Genomic DNA, 27,871 nt, shown 5'->3' with positions numbered 1-27,871 from the left:
TGTGTGTGTGTGTGTGTGTGTGTGTGTGTGTGTGTGTGTGTGTGTGTTTTATAAGACAATGTCCAGGATAGCAAATCTTTTTGAAATGTACTAAGTAAGCAAAGGTTTAGACAACAGCCACAGGTTTGTGGTTTAAATGGAGGGAAAAGTACTTCAAAGTAAAGATTAGCTCATTTAAATTGCACTCAGTAACTATGGTACGTACTAATACATCTGTACATCGAGACAAGCCAAGAACAAAGGTCTTTACACATGTCACATTTCCCTCCTGCATACAAAATATGCGATATCTAAAAAAAGTGGAAAAAAGCACATGAAAACATCCTTAATGAAAGTAAAAAGACTGACTTATAAAACCAATAAGTACTGACAGTAATTTCAAGTTACTGGTAAATATTGTTTAATATTTTCAGCAAGTTTGAATCAGTCTTCTTATTTCCTTGTTGTCATTTCTATTGATCAGTGTTAATTGATCTGTGAGTTGAAACTCAACCACACGTTTCCAAGAATAGTTGACAACAAATATTATCTGGAACTAAAGTAATTGCTGCCATAATATACGTTGAAGAACAAGAACGCAATACCCCGTATTTTAATAATATGTTCTTTCCAGTGTTTCTGCACCCAACTTTGTGGTTTGACGAAACATCTTGCACAAATAACATGAAGCTACATAAACCACAGCCCAACCACAGTAATCCAGTGTCAGTGACTCTCTGGCACATTTAACATTTGAGATGTTAATGGTGCTGAATTCATCTTCATAAGTTATGAGCTCCTTGACATTTAATTTTTGTTCCCAACTTGACTGCAAGATATTATCCTGGGAGAGAATCTTCAGTCTGTCGGATTGTCGCCAGGTCAGCTCTTTGGAGCAATGACAGCTTAATCCAAGTTGCCTCAATCATTCCTAATCTAAGCCTCAAACCTTCCATCTGTTGCACTGAACTGTTTTTATTTTCCATTCTTGGGACAAAACAATATTTTTAGTTTACCACATTTTGACAAATGTGACATTACTTTGCTTACAATTCTTGTTGATTTTGTGGGTCAAGAGCCCACATATTCCTTTTTACACTACAGTAATTGATGGAGATTAGTAAAAGCAGCATGTGACCATAAATGGAAATTGCAATCTCTTCTGGAGTTGTAGATCCTTTACTGTTATTCAAACACGCCATAAAAGTAAATTGTGTATCTAGCAGAGTTATTAGCGTAAACGGATATAATCTAAAGCGTGCAGACAGTAGCTCCCTTTCTGTCTGGAGCATTGAACTCAGTGGTCAGCCGAAGCTCTTGATAAATGTGTGAACTCGATGTCAGCTGTGGTTGTGTCTGGATTCCATCTGACTCTTGTTGGATCTGCTTTTGGTCATTCGGCCATGCTTGTTTTAATGATTCTTCACGATTAAGGCTTCAGCCGGGCTCAGTTGATGCGGCCTTACTCATGTGGGGCGAAAAATATTGTAGATGTTTGGATATTTAGCGGGGATTTAATACGTGATTACAAATAAAATCATATGTTTCTGTCTTTACCAAGGCATTCCTGGAGTTAATTAGAGTGACCAAACTCTGGTTATGTGGTGGACAAGACCAAGTTATGAAAGCTGGACCAAACTGTGAAAAAAACAAATTCACTGCTGGTGTTTATATGGTTAACTCAGTGAAGTACAGAAAGGAAGATTTCTATTGGCTGGGTTGCACGCTGTAGTGAGAGCTCTTGTGTTTCATTGAGTCAGAGGGCCATCCCTCTGAGCACAGCTCCAGCCCCTTCATCTGGTTCTATTTAAGGTCTCTAGTGCCGACTCTTATGATTGGCGTTCACAACCCCCTACTCTTCCTCCAGCTCCAGCCCCAACTGAGGAGAAGGAGGCTTTTAAGCAGATGGTTTATTTTCCAGAGGAAACCATTTCTTTCTCCCACTCTACTGTCCTGTCCTCAGCTGGCTTTAGCTTACTTTTCTATCACTCCTACAGCTACTTCTGCTTTCTCACTGCTGCTCCTCTTTCCACTGTGTTAATGCGCCGACCGGCATCTACTGACCCGGCCCAGCTTTGTCGGACTATCGGGATGTAACACAGAATGGATTGTCTGCACTTGACTGCTTGATCCTTAACTTTTTGGATCTTTCAGCATCTCCATTGCCCTTGTTGTTGGGCTGGAGGGGGATGCAGCTCTATGGCTAGACTCTCAGGAAGATGCACTGAGCCCTGTGAATATTGTGATTGGCTGAGCTCTACAGACAAAGTGGCCTATGGCACAACAAGTGCCCAGCAGTCGTTCTCGTGGACCTATGGCTGGCAGCTGGCTGACAGCATGTTTTTTCCCATCAACCCCAGGTCTGGACGCTTCGGATCCCATGCTCCTGGATCAGTATGTGGTGGTGGCCAGTTACGAGAAGCAAGAGCCTGCAGAAATCAGCCTTCAAGCGGGCGAGGTGGTCGACGTCATTGAAAAGAGCGAGAGTGGTGAGTAATCACATCAAAAGCTCAACAAAGACACGTTGAGCAGGAAAAGGCAGCGTGCATGTTGTGTGCATTTCAGACGCAAACAAACTATTTCACGGTTGACTCCATAGTTCCTCAAACATGCTGCCCTTCTCCCCAACTCTTCCCTCTCGCCTCCTTTGTCCACAGCTAGCTGTTGCTTAGCCCCATCTGGAGGCTCACTTTGGCCTCCAGTCAGCCCTGTTTTTTCCCACTGTTGGTTTAGGCCGGGGGCCAGAATGTTGCCTCTAGCAAGAGGAATGTCTTCCAGACTCTTATTAATTATTGCACCTCACTTAAATGAAAAGCCAGCAAGACATGCCAGGTTTTCAAATGCCAGCTGCAGAGAGTCCTTAGTCAGCTGTTTAACCTCTGCAAAGAGATTGCAAACAGGACAAAGATCATGTTTTAGGATATGTGACTCAGTTTGACAATATTTCATATTTAATGAGTTTGTAGCATGATGACGTAAAGCACAACTTCATGATATTCTAGAATGCTGTAATGCCTCCCAGTACTTGCATTTTTTATTTAAAAAACCTTCATTATTGTTTCATGTTATGTGTTGTTAATATGAGTATGAAATCATGTGTCTTAGATAAATATACTAAAACTGGCAACTATCACTGACACCCAGGTCTGAGCAGATGCCTTTAATAACTTGTATTTCAAAGGGAAATTTGAGTGATCAGAGAAGTATAGGGCCAGTAACAGGGTCTGACGTTCAGCTTTAATGTTCAGTAATTCAGTATGCTGAGACAGTAAAACGGTAATGGGACTCATGTGTTCTTCAGCGGGCGGATGGGGACGGAGGAAACGTTGACCAGGAAGGCAATTGGACTTGGGTTTCATGATGGGTTTGAGTGAAACGCCATGCCACACTGGCCTTAAGGAAGAGAGGGTCTGTAGAGTAAGCTTGCTTTGAAGTGTCACGTGTCATGCCTTCGGGTTCATGTATTTATTTTCACTCCCTGCTCCAGTAGGATTGTAACCCAATGGGGAGCCACAATAAGGCGGATATTCCAACACCTTGAAGTCCTTTTATCAGGGGGCCTTATATGAGAGCTTTAAGTCCTGTGCATTTAAGTAGAAGCCCCTTCACTTTTGTATTTCAGCTGACCACTGTACAACGTTACAGTGGTTGATGTGTGTGTTGATGATCCATGCAGAATGTGGAACTCATGCACTTCAATGTTTATGATTTCCAGGCTTCCGTTTTCTTACCGTAGCTTAGTTTCCATGTTATTGTTGCTTTGTTTCATCCGCTTCTCTGATGCAGAGACTATATTATGTTGCCACTCTCACTTACGCTCATTCATTCATCTCTGGTTTGGTTGGATTTTTCACGAGTTTCTAAAAAGCAAAACAGTAGACTCCAGGCTCCTTAAAACATATCCTAAGGCTATTTGACAGTTTTATTATACACTGACGGACACTTTCACAGAGATCTGAAGTAAATACAGCCCCCAACCCCTCCAATTCGCCATGGAGACTGTTTCCAGCAGCACAGCTAGCATTTAACTGAAATCTCAACACCTCCTGCAATGGAAGTTGGCTAAATCTGCTCCATTTGGCAGGGTGACATCACTCCATATCCCATTGCCAATACTAACAGGACCAGGTGTGTGCTAAGAAGATTTCAGAGCTCATTTGATTTAGCATTCATTTCCTCACAGGATAAATACAAAACCCTTTAATAGTTTCTGACAGATTGATCTGTGTATTACAGAGCTAAGCATTAGAAGCACTAAAAGGTGTCTATTACACGTGTAATGATAAAAGGTTTGTATGTATTGAGCCTTCAGCTATAGTTACATATTATCCTTGAAAGCCAATTACATTCAAACTGACTTGGGTTCCCCCTGCAGAGTCTTTGGATCCGGTGAGTAGAAAATATCTGTATGCTGTTACATTGCCAAGTCATTTTGTATCAGCATTGTGCGTCTGGCTGGTTTTGGATGAGGTGTTTTACACAAAGGTGTGAGAGTGTAACAGTGACAGATCTACTGTAGAAATGGAAAAGTCTGTATTATTTTAGCCATTCACCCCAGTCCTTCTACAGAAGTCCTACTGTTAAAGCTACTGTACCATGGACTTTGGCTGTGACTGCTGCCTATGTGCAGTTATCGACTTTTCCTTACCTTGGATTAGATAATATATGCTTTTGACAGGGCAGTGAATCTAGGTCAGCCCTATCAGAGAGCTCAGCTTTCTCCACTTTTCCAGCCTGCTGGTCAGAGCCAAGGCAGTGTTTTCCATTGCAAGTGGCCTGACGATACTGTTTGTGTCTTGGCCTTTGCTTCAGTTGATACAGTACATTGTATTGTTTTCAGTTGTGTGTGTGTGAAGTAGGTGCAGTATGCGGTGGATCAACAGGGTAGACCAATGACTGCTTGATGTTCTGTTGTAGCATTCAGTTTTTCGGGAATAATACTCTAATAAAAAGAAATGCATGGCTTAATCTCAAGGAGCAAATGTTAAAGAAGTTACTATTGAATATTGTCAGAAAACTAAAATTAGTTTTTTAAAATTCTGTCCCTCTGAAGCTGTTTAATTTGTCTATTTTATGAGAGTTTGCCAGGGGGAGATGATGGCTCCGGAGGAGAGAGTAGTGCAATGAGAAACTCAGGGAGAAAATGGAAAAAGCCATTTCCTGCCAAAGTTAGTGGTTCAGAGAGGTTGGTTCATTATGGCTTAATGGATCCTCCAGGATGCCTCCTCGGTTTACACTATATTGGAGAGATGTTAACCAAAGCTAAGCTAGCAGCCTTGTTGGTCAGTTGAAGTGCTCTGTATTCAGTGGTTTAAACTTTGCCCCTTCATGGAGTAGTATGTAAGAAAAGAAAAATGATTTCCAGCTGGTTTGCCTACGCCTCAAGGGCAGCGTTAGGCGTGTTGTGCCCAGTGCTGTGTAGAAAATCTCTCTCTGTGGACCAGTCCGGGTTTAACTTGTCTCCATTCCAAGTCTACATCAGCCTCAATGAATTACAATCTGCCAAATAAACTCCAGGAATACCTGTCTGTTTTGGAGAGGCCAGCTCACATCCGCCAGTGCCTCGGGCTCCCCCAGTACAGTGCGTATTATATATCTGCTGCTCCACCCAGTTTACTTAAGCAGGGTGGAGTGAGTGAAATTTCAGCAAGAGCCTGAATGGTCACAGTAATCTTATCTGTATAAAATTGCCCCTTTTTGTCCTCACAAACACTAATGATTTTAAGTTTGATAAATGTGAGCCACAGAGTAGCTGCAAAGGTAACAGCGGTACTGTAACTACAGGTGATGATTGGCTTCCTGGCTGAAAGCCCAAAGAGACTGCTGAAGTCAAATCCTGGCAGATTAAGCAGGTCTGGCCCTAAGCGTGGCATGATGGATGTGCAGGGATGTCTTCTCTACCTTCACATGGAAAAGAAAGTACAATAAATGTCTCAGCTCTCCGTCTTCAGGCTAAAAGCAAAATGATCTAAGGGCACAGCTCAGCGGGAGCTCCGTGTTCAGAGAGGCAGATTCTTTTTGAGTTTACTCCAAGAGCGCAGAATTACTGTTACTGAATAAACTGGGTATATCCTTGAAGTCTTCAGTCCACAGTATTTATTGTTTCATCTGGGACATGCTCCTAGGTCCTCATATTCAGCTGCACATATTGCAATTTACTAGAATGACCAGCTGACATTCTTCTTTCTTCTAATAGCTCCACCAAAAGTTGTGTTGCCATAATATTCAGGTAGTAAACGCAAGAACTGAAATTACTTTGCAGCTTTTAGCATCAATGGTTCCTGCAAGTGTGACAGCTGTATTTTATCAATGACAGCTGCATGTTTTGAATTGAACTAAATTGCATGTATACTGGCAGTTCCGCATTTTCTGTCTCAGATACACAGGAGGAATTAAAGGCAAGGTCAGTGTTGAGATTTGTTTTGTTGCTTGTGCTCAAAACCCTCAGTTTCCCAGTTTGGTATGTGCAGTTTCAGCAAGAACATGTTTCCTTGTATAAAAGAGGAAAAAGACTATAACTCTTGTCAGCGAACCACCAAAGACATGATACAGACAACTTTGCCAAGTGTGAAATGTCTTTTTTTTAAAGCAGAATTTGCAGCAGCAATGGAAGAAACATTATACACTTATAGTAATCCCCATCTACCACATTCTTTCAGCTTACCATAGGAAGCACGAATGACCGTCTCAAGAAATCGACCTTATCCTGTATTTTCAGATATGGAAACTCAAATGGGAGGTTTGTATCTCTATTTTGAACATAGAATTCTGCTACTTCATTTTCTTGCATCTTGTCACAGAGCAATACAGAAAGAGGAGATGAACAGGAGCACAGAAATCAGTCTGGTGCCAAAAGGGTGCCTCTGTCTCTCACTCAAAAATTGACCATTGAGTTAAACCAGCAATTTAAGGGGTGGTCTGTCAGACACTCAAGGACTGCTGTGTCTCCAAATCAGTGGAGCCTAGAGAGCACATGAGCTGGGGGCTATAGCTTAGTTCAGACCATGAGAGGATCCTTTCAGAGGCTGGGAGGGAGAGAAGGTTGTTCCTTAGGTCAACATCAGCTCTTGAAAGTCGTGTTGTGCCGTTTTGGCCTCCCCCGCCTCGTACCACAGCCACCCAGGTAATTGAAACCCAGTGTTTAATGAAAACTGGAAATGTGTGTATATTGGGCTGGATACCTTCCCCCTTTGTGCTTTGATACTGAATCCACTGTTAATGAACACAGAAGCTGGAAATGAATGGTGTTCTCTCCTGCTCTACTCAACAGTGGTGTCGGATATCTGCAGGACTGCTGAGCCACTGCATTCCTCATCATTTCAGGTCGTGGAGGGGAAAAAAAGCCTCCTTGTGCTGCTGAATCTGTGGTTCTCATATTCATGCTAGATGTGTAGATATCCTTTGTGAATATTCCAGAGTAACAGTGTTTCTCCCCAAAAAAATCTCAATGAGCTCTCAAAGCTCAGGTCTATTGGTCTCAATGATTTGTTTGTAGGGATGAGTAGGACATTAAGGAGCATTGCAATGTCACACCGTGTTATGTATGCCGTTTTCTTCGGTGATTGATACGTAGATTGCGGTTTTGTTTTATAGATCGTCCAGTCACCTTTGAAAAACCCCCAAATGTCATCAATCTAGTTTCTTGTTGCAACTGAGAGTCTGTTGTTGATTACAGTAAAAATGAAGCCAGAGTCTTAAAGTTGATGGAGTTTGTAGATGGCTGATACTGTTTGAGAGATACTGATACAGAAATGCTGCTCTCTCTCTCACTGTATGTCTGTCCACTGTATCTGCACTTGCAGGGCTAGAATACAAGTTCAAGTTAAGTGAGACTATGAGGACAACGCCATAAAAGTCTTACTTTCTCACTGCAGAAATATCTATCTTATATTCTATAGAATGATCGTTTTGGAAATTTGCCTATTCACTTTCTGGAGGAGCGTTAGATGAGAAGGTTGATACCACTCTTAAATATGAAGCTACGGCCAGCAGTTGGTTAGCTTAGCTTAGCACAAAGACTGGAAACAGTAGGAAACAGCTAGCCTGGCTCTGTCCAACGGTAACAGGATACACCTCTAAAGCTCACAAATGAACATGTTAGTTTAATCTGCACCACCACCAAAGTGTAAAAATGGAAATTTGTTATTTTAAAGTTGTATGTGCCGGGCTATTTCTTTGCTAGGACCAGTTTCTAGGCTACCATCAGAGAAGTTACAAGATATAACATGAGCTTCAGAGGTGCTGGTGCTTGCAAATAAGCATTTTTCTCAAATCTGGATATAAATTATGCTGACATCTACATCTACTTCTTTTTTATTACAGAAATATTGGAATCAAGCAGGCACTTAACTTGATACGACCAGAGTTGTGCAGTTCACAGCAGGCTACGGAGGGATACACTTAGTTTCATCTTGCCCTCAGCTCTGTTTAATGCCTCCATTTTTTCATGATTTCATAATTCAACAGTGTTGTCAAGACACAAACCGTTTGGTTTCTGTGTCTGTAACATTTAAGTTTGACGTCTGCAGTCATGATACTACAGTGTAATGGTGTTATATGACATCTCCAGCCGAGGGTTGTGGGTTTAGCTATTGTCTTATGCAACCACTAACCCCACAATCGTGGGGGTTACACAACTAAACTCTGCTCAAACGTTTAAAAAAAAAAAAGAAGCTTTTTTGATTTACTTAGGATGTTGACTAAGTAGCTATAATCTTAATATTGAATAATGTTTAGCAAAGTGTATTGCCAGTCAGCATTTGGCTGTGTTCTTTTTTTCCTTTGCGGTTAAACTGTGCAGCAGCTTTCCAAGTTTTAAACTTTTCCTAATGCGGATAGCGAAGCAGGCAGACATTGAGAAAAGCAGGTTGTGATATAGACCGATCAAAAAACAGCAAGAGATGATGAAGAGAAGCACAAATACAGGTGTAGCTTTGTAAAGTATCTGTGCGCTCGCTCTCTCTCTCGCTCTCGCTCTCGCTCTCGCTCTCTCTCGCTCTGTACTCGTCCAAACACACACCCACACACATATTCCAGACATAAGGTATTCTTCCCTCCCACATCTGTACAGATAATCCCTGCCATCCGGAAACAAGGAAGAAAGAACACGTTCTTCTGCTAATCTTATTTCCATTATCTGCCACTTCGCCTTTCAGCAGCCAAATCCACAACTTCATTCATTCACCTCACAGTGTCTTTACTTTTAACTTTTTCACATTCAGAAAATTTACTGTTTTGGCAACAAGACACCCAGAAAACAGCTGTTTTTGTTGTTGTAATGACCTCAGTTTAAGTTTTGTGCCGTCATGAAGAATGTACAAATTATTACCACGTCAAATATAGATGGGCTTAATTTGAAATCTGGAGCCCTACACATAATCTATTTTGTGTTGCCGGTATACATCAATTTATGGTGCAGGTTCTGTGCAGGATTCAGTTGCAGTCACTCTGTGAATGAATGCATGTGATGAAAGACATGAAGCAGCTTTCTCTTTTAGAAGCGTTTCTTTCTACATTTTATATAATTGCAACCTGCCTGGTATAAACCTGCAATGGCCAGGAAATCGTCACTTGCGTAATGTGTGTGTGTGTGTGTGTGTGTGTTTTGAAAGTACTTTTATTGCTTCTTTTGAGGTTCAGTGAACTCAGCCTAAGCACCTGCCATATGGGGGAGGATGGCTGAAAAATTCAGGCACGTTAGCAGCATACTGTATATTTACATAGGCCTCTTTAAAGTGGCAGTGAGTCTTTGCTGCATATGTATTCTCTGACTTACAGTGAAGTGTTCTCAATTAAAGTACATCACACAAGTGCGTACAACCATTTCTTATATTTGCTTACATCTTACAGTGTCGGTATGCTGAGGTGAGAATTACATTTTTCCCAAGCAGGCATGTCAGTGTGAAAATGGCAATTTGCAACTGTAAGGTTTTTTCTTTATTGAGCTGACTCTGGTCTTTTTACTCCTGCCAAGCTGACCTTTCTTTAAAATGGACAGTTTAATTTAATGTGCCATTAATGTAGTCGATGTTGCCCTTTGCTGGTCATTAAAACAGGACTAAATGTTTTCACTGACTCACTGAGATATAAAGTAAAATGTTAGTATAATTAACTTATTCATCAGTGTAATAAATGCTGAACAATACTTGAATATTTTCACAGCTCCGCTGTGGGGAAACACAGTCTGTATTTTCAGTCCTGACTATTGTAGACACCATTTTGTTTTTGTCTGATTTATTGGCATGAGGTTTTGTTCAAGCCCCAGCTTTGGTGCAAAGCCTGAGCGCATTACATGGCTTGTTACGTACCTGAGCCGTAGCCAGCATGTTGCTCAGAGCCAGGCACTAAACAGCAACCTGCTCTGTGGACCCACCCTAACTCTATGCAACGCTGTTGTGTAGCTGAGCAAGTTCATCAATTAAATAATTCATTCGTCATATGAATCGCAGAGATTGCATGTGCAGTTACAAAAAGGCCTGGAATGAATTTCTGTAGTTCCTCCGCTGAGAACGTCATTTGATCCGTTCAGCAGGATATCTCCAATGCTTCTACTTTCCAGACGCATTTGGCGAACAAATTCAGTTATGTTATTCATCAGAATGTGAGATTGCCAACATTTCACAATTATTAGTTGTTGTTTTTAAACCATACAGTGTAAAACTGCCTGACAAAGGAACCTGATACCAAATCCTAAGAGCATTCTTGCAGAAATGAATAAATTGAAGTGAAAGCCGCAATGCCTTTGACTATAACAGCAGGCTGAGGAATTGTTCAGAGTTGGTAGAGGTGTGTATCTCCACCCTTATTTAGTCTTTGCTTAGAGATAAGATGCCATGATCCAGGAGGGCTTTTTGTAATTGTAATTTTTCAAAATCTCTCTCACCTAACAAAATATTTTCTCCACTTAAAGCAGATTCAACATAACGTAATGAAACACTGTGCACTTTCCTGTACACCTCAAACACCAGTAATAACCTCTTCTAATCACAGCAGCCTTTAATTGCAACCTATCTCATTATGATCTCATTATGAAGGACATAATTACAACATATTTCACTAAATGCAGATGAATCATTACATCCTAATATAGCTATCTACATCCTGTTGATGTTATTTTCATCTCATCCTTTGCCATATCATTAACTAAGTAATACGTCTTCTTTCTGTTCCTGTGTATCATACTACACTCTGCTTCTTTTTGTGTGCAACTGAATTACCTCATTACTCACCATTTTTGTAGGAAAATGTACACTGGATGTTTGGACCAGCTGTGAAAGTGTGATGGAACACCCCTATCCTCTTTATGGGTTGTCCAGACAGCTGTCAGCCATATTGTATTCCCGTTACCACAACAAATAGCATATGTGCGGCATACCCCGCAGGACAGTTTTTGTGCCAGCTTTGTCCACCACATATGTGGGGTGACTTTTTGTTGAACTGATTTAGCACAAGTTAAAATGTTCTGATTAGTGTTCATATGTACTTTACATTTCCCACAAGGTCCTATAAAGCACACCTTATCGAACACAATGGATCACTTTACCCCACTCACTTTATTGGGATCAGATTTATGAAGTGTACCATGTATGTACACCTTTCCAGCTTAGGCATTTTGTCATAAAGAAGTTGTCGGAGCAATGCCGTCATACTCAGAGGAACCAAGTCAAATTAGCTGCGATATTGCAAATGGATATTTTGGCAAGAAACAGCACTTTAAAAATGACCTGCCCACTGAAATCATGACTGATCCTGATGAAACGCAGGTTGACAAAGTCCGCCTCACGAGTCGAGCTACACCCAGCCGGTGTTCCCTCTGATGTTCTTGGCCTTCATCATAGTTATAGATTCTGTCAAATCAGGGCCCAATGACTAAAACAAATCCTATCACAGGCCCAAGTTCATCTGCAACAAATGTCAACAAATCTTATCTTGCTATGTTGTGGGTTGTATGACGTACAGTGCACACACTGTGCACCACTTTACATCGGTACACTCTACATAGTCCTGGTGATTTTCAGCCTGTGTATGTTTCCACAGGTTGGTGGTTCGTCAGCACTGCAGAGGAGCAGGGCTGGGTCCCTGCTACCTATCTCAACTCCCACAGTGGCACACGGGATGACTTGGAGCTGGGCGCCTCTAAAGCTGGGGAAGGTAAGTCACTGCAAAGTCTCCTGCCACTTCCTCGACCACACACATACAAACACAACCTCACACACTCTGTTACAAACCCACGCACACACCACCTCTACCCTCAATCCTCCTTTCATCTGGGACAAAATGGAGCAAATTCGCCCCTGCTACACCGCTGCCGGCCTACGCTGACGGCTGATGCCGGACTAGTGTGAACACCTCTCTCTGTTTGCCTGCCATCATAAGCACGCTTGAACAGAGTGTAGATTCAGGCCTTGCAGCAGGGAGGAGTTCCAGGAGAGACTAGACCCACAACCACTGAAGTGATGTACTGTACAGAATGGATTCAGTGCAATATTAAGCGATATGACCTCCGTGGAGTGAGCTCATGAAAGAAGCGTGTGTTTCTATCAAGGAAAACAACATGAGAATATTTCACAACTATTGCGTTTTAAATTATGGTTATTGTAAGTTAAAACAAGCTCAAGACACGAGTTATGCTATTTCATGCTGTGTCTGCTTATCATTGTGGAATGCAGATAAGTTACAGAGCAGTAGATGAGTGTTGATGTTACGTTTCGTGAGCTTACTGGAGTCCGAGAGGGATCCAAAACCCTGATAAGAAACACACCTATGTAGAGTTTGGTTTGCTAGAATAAAATGCACATGTGAGGACAGCGTCCAATTGTGCAATCATCATGATTGCCCTGTCAGATAGGGTTATCAAGCCATTGTTTCATTAAAATTCAATATTAGTAAAGAGAACATTTTAATCTCAGACCAATAAAGCTCAATAAGTGTCACATACTCAGACTTTGATAGTCCTGACAGGTAGTGCAGCAACTGCAGCTTGTTTGTAAGGATTTCTGCAGCCTTATGTTAGAGAGAACCCAACAAACTGGAGGCACGGAAATAATTAAGTTGCAAATTACACTTCCAAACAAACATCAAGATTTTTCCAGCACTCTGTCCAAAACATCTTTTTCTGTACAATTGCAGTACTCTGTAACAATGGGACCCAGGTTCCCCTTGGTGTTGTATATATTATGACTCAAGGATGAAGAGAGAGAGAGAATACATGAGGCTAAACTGTTACTGTTTCACAATATGCTTAAATGTCCTTTTCTCCCCATTTGGAATACAGATTTATCAACAGAAGATTTCAACATGTATGCATACCGCAAATGTATGACTAGACACAAATGCAAACGTCTACACCCAACACTCCTATCTGCCTGTCAGAGATAGCTGGAGTTTGCTGCCAGGGGGTTTCGGGAAGGACAATCTGTCAGTGTAATTAGTGTTTATGTGTCTATTCAGTCATGGGAATGGCATGAAACTCATAAAGCATCTCTTTGTCAGTCCTGTGGTCTTCAGCAGTCTGTGCCACCACGGTGTAACAGAAAAAAAAGCTTCTAAAAGCCAAAGAAACTGTCATTGGAATTCATGATGGTTCTTTTGCAAAGCTAAAAAATAGACATGTTGAAAGCTCAGACAGCATGAGATGAGACTTTATGCACTGATGGAAGTGAATACACATCCTCCTCCTCCTTGTTTTGGTCAGATTTTACACAAAAATAAACATATTGCCTGAAGCAACAGTTAGACATTCTGGGAAACATGTTTTTTTGATACCACTCTGTCTGTGTAGTAAATATGAAACTAATGCAAGCAGCCGGGCAGCTTAGCCTACCATAAAGAATGACAATTTACCAATAAAATGGTAAATTGCCATTTTTAAATTAAAGAATTAAACAAGTGAGATATAACGTATTTATTTGTGGGAGTGGTGTCAATTTTCGTCTGAAAGCGAATATTTTCCACTAACTATCCCTTTAAATTTGACTTTTTTTGTTTTATGTTTTACAGCTGCCTTGAAGGATCTAGCTTAAATTATCTGTGATTCTGTCTGATATTATCATTAAGAGAATTTAAAGGTGCTTAATTCCAAATTTAGAGCACTAACATGCATGTGTTGCTGGATCGGCTCCATAAACAAAGCACAGAGAAGCTGTGATTACAACACACAGAGGGAGCATTACGTAATTCTCTGCTATATAGTTGTTATTTTGGCATACGACACAAGATCTCGCGGTTTGCAGAAACCCTACCCATCTTCACTGTATCGGGAAATTTAAATCTTCTTAGGCACACAGCTCCAAGCAGCTGCTCTATTAATTGGTTGACATTCTTGCAGCCGCAATGTGTGCCCCAGATGCTCGAACACAACAGGACGGGAGAACCTAACAACATCCTAATTACAATCCACAGAGAAGATGTCTTGGGTTTAACACTTCCTCTGTAACCTCCATCCATCCACTCCAACTGTCCACCATGTTTTGCTTTGCCGTGTTGCTTTCATGTCCTCCATGTAGCTAATAATGGATCCATGTCATTTGTGTGTTTGCGTAACATTTGTGCTCGCTCTTCATGTCTCCCGTGTTTGTTTGTTGTCGTCTGGTCACCACGTGTGTCTGTCAGTTACTAAGCGGCATAAGGCTCATCTGAAGAGGCTGGACCGGAGATGGACGTTGGGGGGTGTCATCAGCCGGCAGCAGAGCCGAGGTGATTTGAGACAGATGCTGCATCGCCTCCCTCTCTTCCTTGTGTTCTTGTCTTACTTATTGTCTCTTATCACACGGGCCATCTCCTCCCTCTCCTCATGCACATTTTTGTTCAGTCTTTCCCTCTGTGTTGTCTTCCATCAAATGCATTTATCATGAGCCACAATCCACCTCTAACTAACCACTAACTGACATTAATATGAAATGAGCTTGGAAAGCAAAGGTGAAATCATCAACTTTATACACACCAATTATTGATGCTAAACTCAAATCTTACAAAATTGCTCCATGTAAGCATTTTTTATTATAATTAAACACTGTGTGCCAAAACCAATCTTCCCAGAATCACAGAAAAACACCGACCCCCCCCCCCCCCTCATCTGAAAGTAGTTGCGTAATAGACTTTGGAATGCCTTATGCTGCATTTTAGAGCCATATTTTGCTTTTTTATGAGCAAATGAAATGTGTACGTAGTTTTTTTTAATTGAATGCATGTTCTAAAAAAGTGTAGCAAAAACAGATATTTATCGTGCTGTGGTGCAGATAGCAACCAATATTGACGGATAAACAAAGACCCTTTTCAATCTCTCACTTATTTCTAGCAAGATATTGTCAATCACAGACTGGCACATGTTCTTCTTATCATGCTCAAGGTGCTTTTTTTTCACTGGAAATACATTTGGATTGCTGACGGTGGAGTGAGGATAAGCTATTGAGTTCATTCCAAACTTAACGCTTGGCACTGGATGCTGCTCTCTAGAGTGGAGAGAGAGTTGTTTCCACCCTAGGACTGAAATCCTGCTTTGTCCTTTAAAAAAAAAAAAAAAGGGGGAAAAAAAAGAGATATTTTGCTGACTCCACAAGAATCATTTATAACACTGATCCAGGCGATGCATGTTGTGGTTAACATAACATCTGATTCAGAGTTTCCCTTCATTGCTCTGCTGGATATTGTTTGAAGGAGGTTGGTGAGAGGAAAATGGTTCACCAGCCCCGACACAACGAGGCCGGAAGAACCAGGCAAAAGGAAAATAAAGCGTACAGAAATATCCTTACCCGTGGTGCCTACTCTAGTTTGTGCAAGTAAAGCGATTTACAATCCCACACCCATTCAGCTCCGACACAACTTAGGAAACGGGTGGAGAAAAGGAAAATGGAATAATTTGTCACCAGAATGTTGCTTCCTGTTCACCAACTGGGAGGACGGCTTTTTTTAACGTGGCCTTCTCCTTTTTGAACACGCCTCTTCTCCCAGTGCTGTCTGTATCTTCAAAGGAATTGATATAATGACAGGAAATGATGTCTTTGCTCTGCCCCTTGGCCTCATGGGAATGCATAAATCAGCATGAAGACTCTGCTCCCTATTATGTGCTGAGTTTAGAGGTCCTTGCCGTCACAAGGCCAAGGACACATCTAGGTCGCTAGTTGGCCCCATGAGCTGTAGTTCCCCCATCGTCAATTCCCTTAATGAATACCAGCTAATTATGTTGAGATGTTTGATATGATGACACACTACACTTTATGACATTTTGAGGAATGTGTACTAGTTCATTTCTATGGGTGTTATTTGACAGGTTATGGCGGGGAGATAAGGTGGACGTTGCAGTTCATGGTCGGCCACACGTTACGATTGTTGAATTATGAATATGATTTAGGTGTTACGACTGATTTGACCACAGTTGAAACAATAACAAAACAATCTTCAGAGAAATACATACTGCGACGATGGCAAATATTTTTTTCTAAATACAAGAATCATTTATGTTATGTAGTTCTTCGCTGCGTTATAAAGTCGTCTGTTTCATAAACAAAATTGTAGACAAATCTCATGTGCCAAAGAACATTTAAACACACACACCACATGCACTCGCACATCTGGCAGCGGAACCAACTGCCAGAAAGCAGAACAGTTCCAGTCTGTAATATAGAAAAAGATACACCCCTCTTTCAGTATCGCGTTGCAAAGTTGGTGCCAATGAATCACAAGATAATCTATCTTACTGTGTATTTGTGAACCCTTATCTGTCATTACTGCAGTATGATCATATCAACATACAAAGTCTATAGACAGGATTTAAAGAATATACACTTTTCTTTTCCAAAGGATTACTTTGTTTTCACAGCTCTCAAAATCGTAGCTTTGTTGTCATTTTCCGCTCTTGCTTTGGCAGAAGAGAAGTATCTAACAGTGCAGCCCTACACCAGTCAGGGCAAGGATGAAATTGCTTTCGAGAAAGGAGTAATAGTGGAGGTGATTCAGAAGAACTTGGAAGGCTGGTGGTTTATCAGGTCAGGCGATGCTCACTCTTTTCAGACATTTTTACATCTATCAAGTCAAAAAGACGATTCTTTTTTTTTAAAGATCGGTTTCTCGTGTAACTTACTTTACAGGTACCAAGATAAAGAGGGCTGGGCTCCAGCCTCTTACCTGAAGAAGATGAAGGATGATCTCTCTCCCCGCAAGAAGACGGTGACGGGACCTGTGGAGATCATCGGAAACATCATGGAGATCAGTAACCTGCTGAACAAGAAAGCCTTGAGTGAGAAAGATGTGCAGATTGAAGGAGTCCCAGAGAGCCCCCAAGTGGCCAAGAAGGAGATCAGCCTGCCGATCCCATGTGCGGACTCCAGCCCCGTTAATAGTCCACAGGATGGAAAAAGTAAAGCAGAGCCTTCCTCGCCGGCAATAGCCCGCATCGCCCCTCATCGGGTGGAAATTGGTTAGTCAAGTCGTTATGATTGTTTGAATTTCTGTCATAACTTGAATTCCTGTCAATCTGTAACAGTAGATTTCTAATTACTCAATTTTAATTTTTTTTGTCTCTGTTGTTGTTTCACAGGTTCCCCGGTTCTCAGGCAAAAACCTCCTCCTCGAAGAGATGCAACCCTGGTAAGAGCGTGATCTTTTAGCCCTCCATTTCTCTGATTAATTTAGATATACAGTATGTAGCTTTTCCTTTCTACAAATAATAAACAATAAACAGTGGTAGAAAAAGTATCCAGATTCTTTGCTCAAGTAAAAGTACCAATACATTAGTGTGAAAATATATCACTACAAGTAAAAGTTCTACATTCATAATCCTACTTCATTAGAAGTGTTTTTGAAAAAAGAAAATACTTAGGGTAAATTGGCTCCTGTGACATTCATACATGACAGTATTAGATTGTTGATCATGCATCAGTGTCTACGAAGGATTTTACTGCAGTATTTGGTCGAGATGAAGCTAGTTTTGACCATTTTGTGTAAAGTTAAGTATTTTAATCCTGTGTTTCCCAACCTAGGGGTCTGGCCCCCTCTCACTAGTTAAATCTGTGGGGTTGTGAGATGATTAATAGGGTAGAACTATAAAATATTATTTGAAAAAATAATTTGTCTGATCAGATCTGTCTTTGGAGGAAAGGCTAACAGTTCATAACTACAGACATTGTAAGGGGCCACGAGTCAACAAGGCTGGAGACTGGTCTGAATCTGATCTTTTTAATGTAAAATCTGAAGTCTGAAAATGTAGATGCTGATTGTAGTGGAGTAAAGAAATACAATCTGTTGAATGTATTGCAGTAACAATTAATTACAGCATGAAATGGAAATACTCAAATAAAGATCAAGTATCTTAGAACTGGACTCAACTTGAGTACTCTTGAGTGACCTTCCACCACTGACAGTACTTCTTACAAAGCCAATTCCTTTTGTGCTAAGGGATTTCAGTTGCCCTCTCCACCAGAGCCCCCTACAGTGGAAGCCGAGTATTATACCATTGCAGATTTCCAGTCCTGTATATCTGATGGTATCACTTTCAATGGCGGACAGAAAGCAGAGGTAAGCACTCTTTTTCAAGGTAAACTTCAGTGACAACATTTTTTTAAATTTGGGTACCAACTATTAATCTCTTGCTATGTCAATTTATTTATCTAAGCTCAATAACAACTCTATCTTCTCCGATAGAAATTGTAATTACAATGTTTAAAAATGACATCATATAATGACTAAAATCTTTTTTGAAAATGTATTTTAGGTCATTGAGAAGAACTCTGGTGGTTGGTGGTACGTCCACATAGGAGAGAAGGAGGGCTGGGCTCCCTGCTCCTACATTGACAAACGTAAAAAGCCCAACCTGAATCGTAGAACCAGCACTCTTTGCCGCCCAAAGGTTCCACCTCCAGCTCCGCCTGTCAAAAAACAAGACTCAGTGGAGACTGCACCTCCCAGCAGCCCTGGGTCTGAAGCTCCAGAGTCCCCTGTGTCTCCTGGAAGGCCTGTGTATGAAGAGCCAGAATATGATGTTCCTGCCATTGGTGATCTGGACATGGAGTCTGAGTTTGAGTTTCTGAGGGGAGAAGGTTCCTTGGTGGATGTTAAAAATGAGGACGCTTCCTCCGAGAAGGGATCCCACCAGTTCTCAAAGCCTTCTCCGGCTTCGTCGCTCCACAGTGCCTCCTTCAAGATGTGTGAGTCATTTGAAGATGGCCACGAGGCAGAAGGGGAGGCGGAGGCGGAGGGAGAGTGCATCTATGAGAATGAAGGCTTCCGGCCCTTCAGGGAGACGCCAGAGCGGCAGTGCAGCAGGGACTCAAATTCCTCCAAGACAAGTGTCTTGTCAGAAACTGGCAAGACTGCAAACCCGACATCAGGTGGGTGGAGACCTGCAGGTAACAAGCTCAAGGTGGACTTGAATGGGAGCCCATTTTTAACCAAAGCTGAGGAGACATCCAGTCCTAAAACTGCCTCCACTGAGTCCACTCCAGATCTGTCCAGAAGTAAGAAAGACCAAGAGGAAAGCAAGGCATCCTGTTCCATCAAGTCCTGCTCTAAACCAAAGCCAGTGGTGAGGCCTAAACCACAACTTGCCAAGGCATCCAGTGCAGAGAAGATGGACATCAGCACCCTGAGAAGACAGCTGCGGCCAACAGGGCAGCTGAAGAACGGCACCAAAACTAAAGGTGAGGACTCTGAGACGGCTTCAGTCATCTCCTCAGAAGACTCCTTCTCTTCTCAGAGCACGTCGGATCTCTCCTCCATCTATTCTAAAGGCAGCCGGGGAGACTCTGACCTGGAAGGCAGCAGCCTGTATCGAACCACAGATCCCTATGAGAAAGTCCAAGAGTCTGAGCTCAGCTTCCCCGCTGGTGTGGAGGTGGAAGTGCTGGAGAAGCAGGAGAGTGGCTGGTGGTATATCCGCTGGGGAGACACAGAGGGTTGGGCTCCGACTTACTTCCTGGAGCCCGTCAGACAACAAGATGACATGGCAGGGTCTGAATCTGATGGCACCCCGACTAAACCTGGAAGCCTCAGCAAGTCCAACAGCCTGGAGAAGAATGAACAAAGGGTGCAGGCGTTGAACAACATCAACCAAAACCTAAAGAAGGCCACTCCACCCATCCCCTCCAAGCCTCCAGGTGGCCTCTCCAAACCCATCGGCTTGTTTGGTTCACGAAAGCAGAACAGCACCAAACAGCAGCAGGTTGTGAGACCTCAGTCCGTCTTCATCTCAGCCCCGATCAGGGACGGTCCCAGCCCTGTTGGCTCTTTAAGGAGAAACGAGTCCCTCAACTCAACGGACCATCCTCGCGCCAGCCCCACAGTGCGCCGCAACGCCTCCTTCGGCACTGTGCCACGCAGCCTGCCGCCAAACAACATAGGACTACCCAACAGGAACAGATCCGGTACTGGTAGCTCAGAATCCCTTGGCCTCAGCTCTCAGAAGAATGCCCTCCCTGTATCCACAGTCAAACCCAAGCCCCACATCATTCATAACAACCTCAGAGAGGTGTATGTCTCTATAGCAGATTATCATGGTGACGAGGAGACCATGGGATTTCCTGAGGGGACGAGTCTGGAGGTCCTGGACAGAAACCCCAATGGATGGTGGTACTGCAAGATTCTTGACAATGGCAAACCGAGAAAAGGATGGGTTCCCTCAAATTACCTCGATAAAAAGCACTAACATTCACGTGTGGAGCGGGCAGAACTCTGAACATGCGCGTAAAGATTACGTCAACAGATTTATTTTGTGAAAAAGGCTAACCCAAAGACATTAAGTAAGGATGGAAATCTTACCCGGTACCTTTGCCAAAACGAGCAGCCAGATCAAATTGTGAAATTAAGTGAGACATCTGGTAAAATGAGTCTCCATGAAACGGTGCCAGAGACGTCGCATTAGGAGCAATATATTGAGACTTAGTGACGCAGCCAAAGAGAACACCGGAGAGAGGAAGAATGCTTTAATGATATTCTTCAAATGTTACCTTTAACTTGAACTAAGATATAATTTTGTGTCCACTCCTTGAACCTTTCTCTGTAAGTTTATAATGTAATTTTTTAAAAACTTTTTAAGCATTTAAAGCTTATTGCATGTTTGAAATGATTCATTATACCGACGATGCCTTGAGCTGTTGAAGTTGAGCCTTTTTCTCCTCCTTTCCGTAAAGAAAATCTCAGTTGTTGCCGAAGCTGCTTTGTGTTAGTCTCACCATGGTGCTCTCTGTTTGCATGTTTTTTTAATATCTCTTTATCCTGTACGTCACCGTTATGTGATATATTTTATCCATTTCATTTTCTAATATTGTCCTAACGAAACAATTTGTGAGCATCTCTGATTATCACAGTTATTTCCTACACTTAAATGTAAAAAACAATTGCTTGTGATCTTACCGTAGAAAGATTTTTGAGTTTCATTTCAGGGGCTAGTTGTCCCAAATTCAAACTTAACGTCAGTGAAAATTATTTATTCATTTCTTAAAAATCATATTATTACTTATTTTATTATTATTGTGAATTTACTGATAAAAACAATTTCACAACCGCTTAAACATTTCTAACAACTGCTCTATTAATAATGATAACAGTTTGAATTTCTGCTGGGCAGTAAATTTGACATTACTCTTCAGCTGCAGCAGATGCTCACTTTTGTTTTATGTTAACTGTGTGACCAGTGATGATAACTGAAGTGCCAAAAGAATGAATTCAATAAATGCACTTTTGAACAATCATTAGTACTTTCTTTTTTATAAACTATTCATCCCTCATAGTTAATGTTTGCCCACACATTTGGTCCTCTAGTACAGTGTTTCCCAACCTTTTCTGACATGTACTCCTCCCACAGCACCACCCTCATGTCCTATGAACGGATCATAAGCCAGATGTTATTTAACAATATTGATTATATAAAAAGGGACATGGTCACATTACCTTTTCATATAGTCAAATTAATAATGTTAGGGTTGCTTTTGAACCACTAGTGGCAAGTGCTGGAGGTTTTACCCCTTACGTGTAGAAATCACATTAAAAACATACACACATTCATGCACATTACAACAAATCTACACAGTTAACTAAATTCAATTAACTGTCCAGGTAGTATAATTGACTATGTAATCACAATGTCCCCAGTTGAAGTCCAAGCTGGGGACCCAATATGGAATAACCCCCCCCTTTTTTGTCTCACCTCTTAACTGTCCGTTATCAAAATAAAAGGCAAAAAATACCCCCAAAATAGTATTTGTATTTCAGTTAGTAGTGAGCCATATATTATCTCTGTATTTTCTATTATTATTTGATAAAAACAGAAAACGGATATGCATATCAGGGGGGAAAAATGGCAGAAACGTATCTTTTTCAATCCAATTGAAGTCACATTTAGTTAACCCTTTATGTATTTAAAAATAAAGTCAGCGTGTTTTCACATGTATTGCTAGTAATTCAAAAGGTGTTTGCGGAAATATCACAAATGCACCTCTACCGGAGGGGCGTGTCTGAGTTTGATTGACAGCAGCTGTTACGCTGCCAGTTAGCAGGTGTTGCACCGAAAACGTGCTCTGAAGATTAAGGATCGATCCAACATGTAACCGTCCGGACCCAAGTGACCTATACAGGTAAGATTACTGTTGAAAGTGCTGCAGCTGAGCAGCTAATTGACTATTAGGCCCACAAACCGACATCAGCAGCTCATTTTCCCCCTGTGAATGTTTGTTTGGTGGCTCATTCAACAGGCGCAGATGCAGGACGAAATGATTTAGTCTCAGAGAACACAGCAAATCTGAAGGCCTATGCTGTAGCAAACCAAAATAATAAAAAATCTATTTAATTTGACTTTAATGCCCCACATGTGGTGTTTTGTGTAGTCATGTGAGTAATCATCTGCTGAATTAATTGCAAGTTAATGTGGCGTACAATAAACAATATCATTAAAACATATCACAGGTCGTAATCACTGGTTATGTTGTGTGTCTTAGTTGTGTTGCACTAAAAGCTTTCTGCATTGGAATAAGGAGAAGATCTCAATATTGCATGTGTTTATATCCAGAATAAACTCACATCTGCCCATATGCAATACAGATGAGTGTTTGACCAGCTGGATGCTGTAATGCAAATAAATTAGATCACACTTGGTTGCCTGACATGTCTTCCATTGTTTTACCCATAACGCTGAGCCGCACAGTGGTGATTCACTTTGATTGGCCTCATCTAGCAGCTTCTGCTTCAGGAGAACCATGCACATACAAATTGGAATTTGGTTTAGTTGGCTTTCATTCTGTGGTCACTGGGCTGCTTAATTTAACTGACCAAGCAAAAGTTACAAGCTTGGAGTTGTAGCCCATAAACTTGTCACCTTCAGTTATGATCAGAGAAACACCAAATCAAAACGCTGATGCAGTTTTCCACTGTCAGACACTGCACATTTTTTATATATTAGATTTGGTGCCTGAAATATAATAAGATTTACAGCCTACAGGAGTTCAATGTGAAATATGTCCATCCCACTGGCTGTTCCCTCCATTGGGATCTCATACTACACTCACTGGCTTGGAACGAAGCTATGGATGCCCGTTGATCATCTTTATACCATGTTTGTCTGCTGGCTGTGTGTCTGTATGCTTGCTTGTTGTACTCATGTGTAGAATATACGTGTTTATTGCAAATAATAAATCACAGGAGTTGGAAAGAACGAAAAGGAAATGAAACATGTTGCAGGTGAGATAAAGACCCCTCAAGAGGTTTATAACATAAAATGTGGAGGTGATGTGTCAGTCATTGTGTCACAGGTTGTTGTGAATGAGTATAATGTAATGTGTGTGGAAGTTCATTCTTGAGCTTAGAAATAGTATTCTGACAGCTGAGCATATTGAGGAAGACTTACGAAGTGATTTGAAGCTCTGGGGGAAAAAACCTACAGTAAGTAGACTTTGAGTCAAAAGGATTTTGACAAATTGATATTATTTATACCAGACAGGAAAAAAGTGTGAATATATGAATACAAAGGCAGGGTTCCACATTAACCATGGCCCGTTGGCCCGATGGCAACACAATCAGTTTGACTGCATTGTTTGTAATTGAAATGTAGTGCCGGTTCCTAACTCTGAAGGTTTTTGTACATTTTGTTTTTCACAGCACCTTAAAAGATAAAAATTAAACATATTGACTGTGCCTTGAAAAACTGTGAGCATTACTGTGAAGTAACCTCTTCCCAGTCTGTTGACATTATTAAATCCTTGCTGATGGTTTTGTCTTTGAGGGTTTCTCCGTAAGGTGCTGGAGCTGCTTCTGGCCTCTGGAGGGCAGCAGCACTCAGCTTCTCATTACAGATTGAGCAAAGCATCACAGTAACCTTCAACTCTGTCTTCATCAACCCCAATTAGAGGATGTAGGGTTGAGATCCCTTTTGCATTGTGAACAAAGTTGTATTTTTAAATATGATTGCACTTCTCCTCACAGTCTGTCCCTCGACACTGCAAATCTCACCCGAGGAAATGATTTTTACATCACGCTGAACACCGGAAGCTTAAAGCCTTAACTAGAACAGAGGAACAAACTCAAACTCTGACTGTCAGATGTCTAGTTAGAATTCAAAATCCATACCCTCGCTCTTTTTTTTGGAATACAAATTCGATACATTAGTAGACAGCGTGTGCGTTTGACCAAACAGCTGTCCAGATGAGATACCACAACGCAGCTCAAACAAGTCTGCCAAGCCCTTAAGCCTTCAGAAGGCCGGCAGCCAGGTTCACTGAGAGGTCTGAGTGGAAAGTCTGTGTGTACACAGACACCAGTAAGATATACTGTATTCATGTCACTGTCACAGATCCTGGCTGTGTATTACCCTCGCACCTTTGAGAACACTTGGCCATGAACGGCAGCCACCGCTGCCTGTTTCATGTCCGGACATCATGGGTTGTCTTCGTGCCTATTGGAGTGCAGCATAAAACAGTGCTGCATTAGAGCCAAGCCCGCAGGCTCGTAAATAACCGATGATGTTCACTCTGGCCAGGTCTACATACCACAACTCTAAACAGTTTCTCAGTGAGTTATAGCTGTTTACTAAAAGCCCTTGCCTTTGTTATTCATATAGTATATGGAGGGCGTGTTAGTCAAGTACACTACTGCGGCGAGTGGTTCCGTTAAAGATGGCTGCCCTTTTGTTCTCTAACTTTTGTCTACTTTGAATTTTCTTGCATTAGACATTACGTCAACCATGCACGCTTTGGGAAAACACAATGGCACTTATGCTCTCTCATTCCCTATCTTTTGTGCCAGATTGACTTGTTTCCTGCTGTGCAAAAAAAACATAATAAGGGATAGCTGTGAAATGGTTAGTTTTAACTTTTTATTGTAATTCGAGTCAAATGCACGAACCGAAGTAGGCAACAGGCTTTCTCTTGTACATAAAGAACAGCTGTATGAGCTCAATGTGAAAAATAAATAAGAAAAAAAAGCCAGTAATTCAGACTTCAACTTTATTTATCAAACTGAACATAATTAAACAACCGTAAGAATGTTTTTTTTTTTTTAACAACTAATATAAATTCCAAGCCAAGGAACCCAAAGTTATGAGCTGATTTTCTTGTTCCAAAATGCACAATGCCCACTTGGTTTTGTTTTGTTTGGACAGCAAACATTTGGTCACATTTGAAAAACTATCAGAATTATGATCATACTGTATATGGGAACTACGCAGGTCTGCTTCACTACAACACAAAGTCAAGATAGAATTTAAATATGCACAAGTAGGACAAACTAGCCTAAGCCTTAACAATTAATATCTTTCACCAACTAATTGGTAACCAATGCCACCTTTACACATTGTATTCTCTTTAATAGCATCATTTAGTAGCCTATATGATATGTAAGGAAACGTTTGACATCTTGGAAAATACGCTTATTCGTTTTCTGGCAAAATATTAGATAAAATGATTGATACGACTCTCATACTTGTCCGGCAAGTGGCCACAGACTGAAAACAGCTAGTCTGGCTCAGTCCAGAGTAGTGGTGCAAAGCTACATCTATCTGGATCAATACATGGATTCAATGATCAATGATCCAATATCATCAATGCAAAGTGAAATCAATATAATCATCTTTAAGATATGCCTTTATTTTGAAATTCATGTGGCACATTTGTGTCACCAATTTCTGTCCAAGCGCACCGCCTTCCTACAGAGCCCGGTAATAAAATTGTCAAATCATATTTTAGATGCTTTTTGTGAGTTGATATAAATGTCACCGATTGTGTTAAATGGCCGTATGATATCGTCTCGTATCGATCGCAGGCCCCTAAATTCAATCAAATCAAAATTGGATCGTATCATTGTCAAAAGAAAGAATTTAATAACTTATTGAGTTGATTTACACCCCTAACTCAAAGATTACAAAATCTGCCTACAAGCACATCCAACATGCACTAATTCACATGTTAAAGCTTGCTCGTTTTTAGATTTGTTTAACTGGCATTTGATACATTGTTATTGTAAAAATAGTGATTATGGTTGTTTTTAAGTAAAAGTTGTAACTTATGCTAATACCGAAATGTCAAATGCACTTAAGGTATCAAAAGTTAAAGTACTCCCATCAGAGTTATATTATTACATCGAATATTGCAATGATTCATACTGGTGCAATTGTGTATAAGCAAAAAGTTAAAAACACAATATATCCCCCGTGTAAAGTAGCATCATTTGGAAATACTTAAGCAAAGTACACATAACTTATTGAGTACAGTACTTGAGTAGAACTACTCAGTAGTACGTTCTGTAGTACTGGAGAGAGGTATCAATATTCTCATCCAACTCTCCTAGAAAGTGAATAAGCGTAGATCCCCAAATGTCAAACTATTCCTTGAAGTTAAAATCAGCTGGACAGATCCACAGAGCATGTCAGATGAAGAAAGGTTTATAATCTTTAACTATGCAACAATAAAATAAACACTATTCTTACATTTTGGAAACTATAGCCCTACTTATTAAACAAACTGTGATAATTCTTTATAGTAGTATTGACAAAATAAATAAAAATCATCATGTACAGTTAATATTTCACTCATCTAGACTATTTTTCTATCAGAAATGTTTCACAAATATTTAATTTCTGTTAGGTCATATTTGGTCAGGAAGAAAAACAATAAAAGTTAAACGTATAAAAGGCTGAGCATCTCAAGCACAACAAATTCCAGTATTATGCAATGCAGTGACGGAGGGGGACAAGGCGACATTCAAACATTTCATCTTTAGCAGTGAATGAATTCACACACTGATATTGAGCACACTGAAACGTTTGTATTTGTAGGTTGTGTGGCTAAACCTGCTCACACCAGAGACGTCACAACCATCTAAGAATGACTATAAGATAAATATGAACATCCTGGATTTCACAGCGAGGAGCCTTAACAGACCAAAAGTGTGTTCAGACTTCTCTTTTTAAAAGGCACACAAGAAAACTTAACCGTGACGCAAATATTGTACGACATAGCTGCTAATTTTCCACCACAGCGGCAAAATGACAAGCTTCAACACCTTGGAAAACAAAAACAAATCAGCACTTACTAATTAACAAATTACTGAGTAATGTTTCAGCGAGGCCAAAAGAACACCTGAAAATAGCTTGTATTTCTTAACAATTCAAAGAAGCACGAGATTAGTCGAGGGGAAATGTCCTTGGAGTTTGCTTTTACAGATGAAGAGCAGCACTCAGAAACTGATATGCAAATGAGCGTCTCGCAATGTCCCACAATAACAAGCTACATCCTTGCCACTGACTGCACTCAAGTGATTTTTTTTTTTCCCCCCACTTGAAGACACAGTGTGCTGAAATACGTCACCACTGAAAGCAAATATTCATGTTTAATTTGTATGTACATATGAAAGAGTAGTGTGTAATCTGAAGCAAGCACAGCTATCTGTGACTTATAAGTGGGGTTTCATGGGGTTTCTT

The 27,871-nt window shown here is 41.0% G+C and overlaps 1 protein-coding gene across 3 annotated transcripts in view; it reads left to right on the top strand.

Moving 5' to 3' along the window:
- The window catches only part of LOC116377760 (SH3 and PX domain-containing protein 2A), a 47,452-nt gene extending 25,796 nt beyond the window's left edge, over positions 1-21,656 (top strand). Inside the window, exons 6-13 of one of the 3 annotated variants that reach the window (XM_031839495.1) lie at positions 190-201; positions 2,275-2,468; positions 12,016-12,129; positions 16,844-16,961; positions 17,064-17,392; positions 17,513-17,562; positions 18,370-18,489; positions 18,686-21,656. In XM_031839495.1, the coding sequence (XP_031695355.1) occupies positions 190-201; positions 2,275-2,468; positions 12,016-12,129; positions 16,844-16,961; positions 17,064-17,392; positions 17,513-17,562; positions 18,370-18,489; positions 18,686-20,614 (2,866 nt within the window). In that variant the 3' untranslated portion in view covers positions 20,615-21,656. Of the gene's footprint in view, positions 1-189; positions 202-2,274; positions 2,469-12,015; positions 12,130-14,589; positions 14,674-16,843; positions 16,962-17,063; positions 17,393-17,512; positions 17,563-18,369; positions 18,490-18,685 lie in introns of all 3 variants that reach the window. The other 2 variants (XM_031839480.1, XM_031839487.1) reach the window with 2 other exon arrangements.
- The last annotated feature ends 6,215 nt before the right edge of the window (positions 21,657-27,871 follow it).

The sequence above is a fragment of the Anarrhichthys ocellatus genome, unplaced genomic scaffold (assembly GCF_004355925.1).
Source record: "Anarrhichthys ocellatus isolate YVR2014 unplaced genomic scaffold, GSC_Weel_1.0 scaffold3, whole genome shotgun sequence".
NCBI classification, from domain to species: Eukaryota; Metazoa; Chordata; class Actinopteri; order Perciformes; family Anarhichadidae; genus Anarrhichthys; species Anarrhichthys ocellatus.
This window is presented reverse-complemented; position numbering and strand designations above follow the sequence as displayed.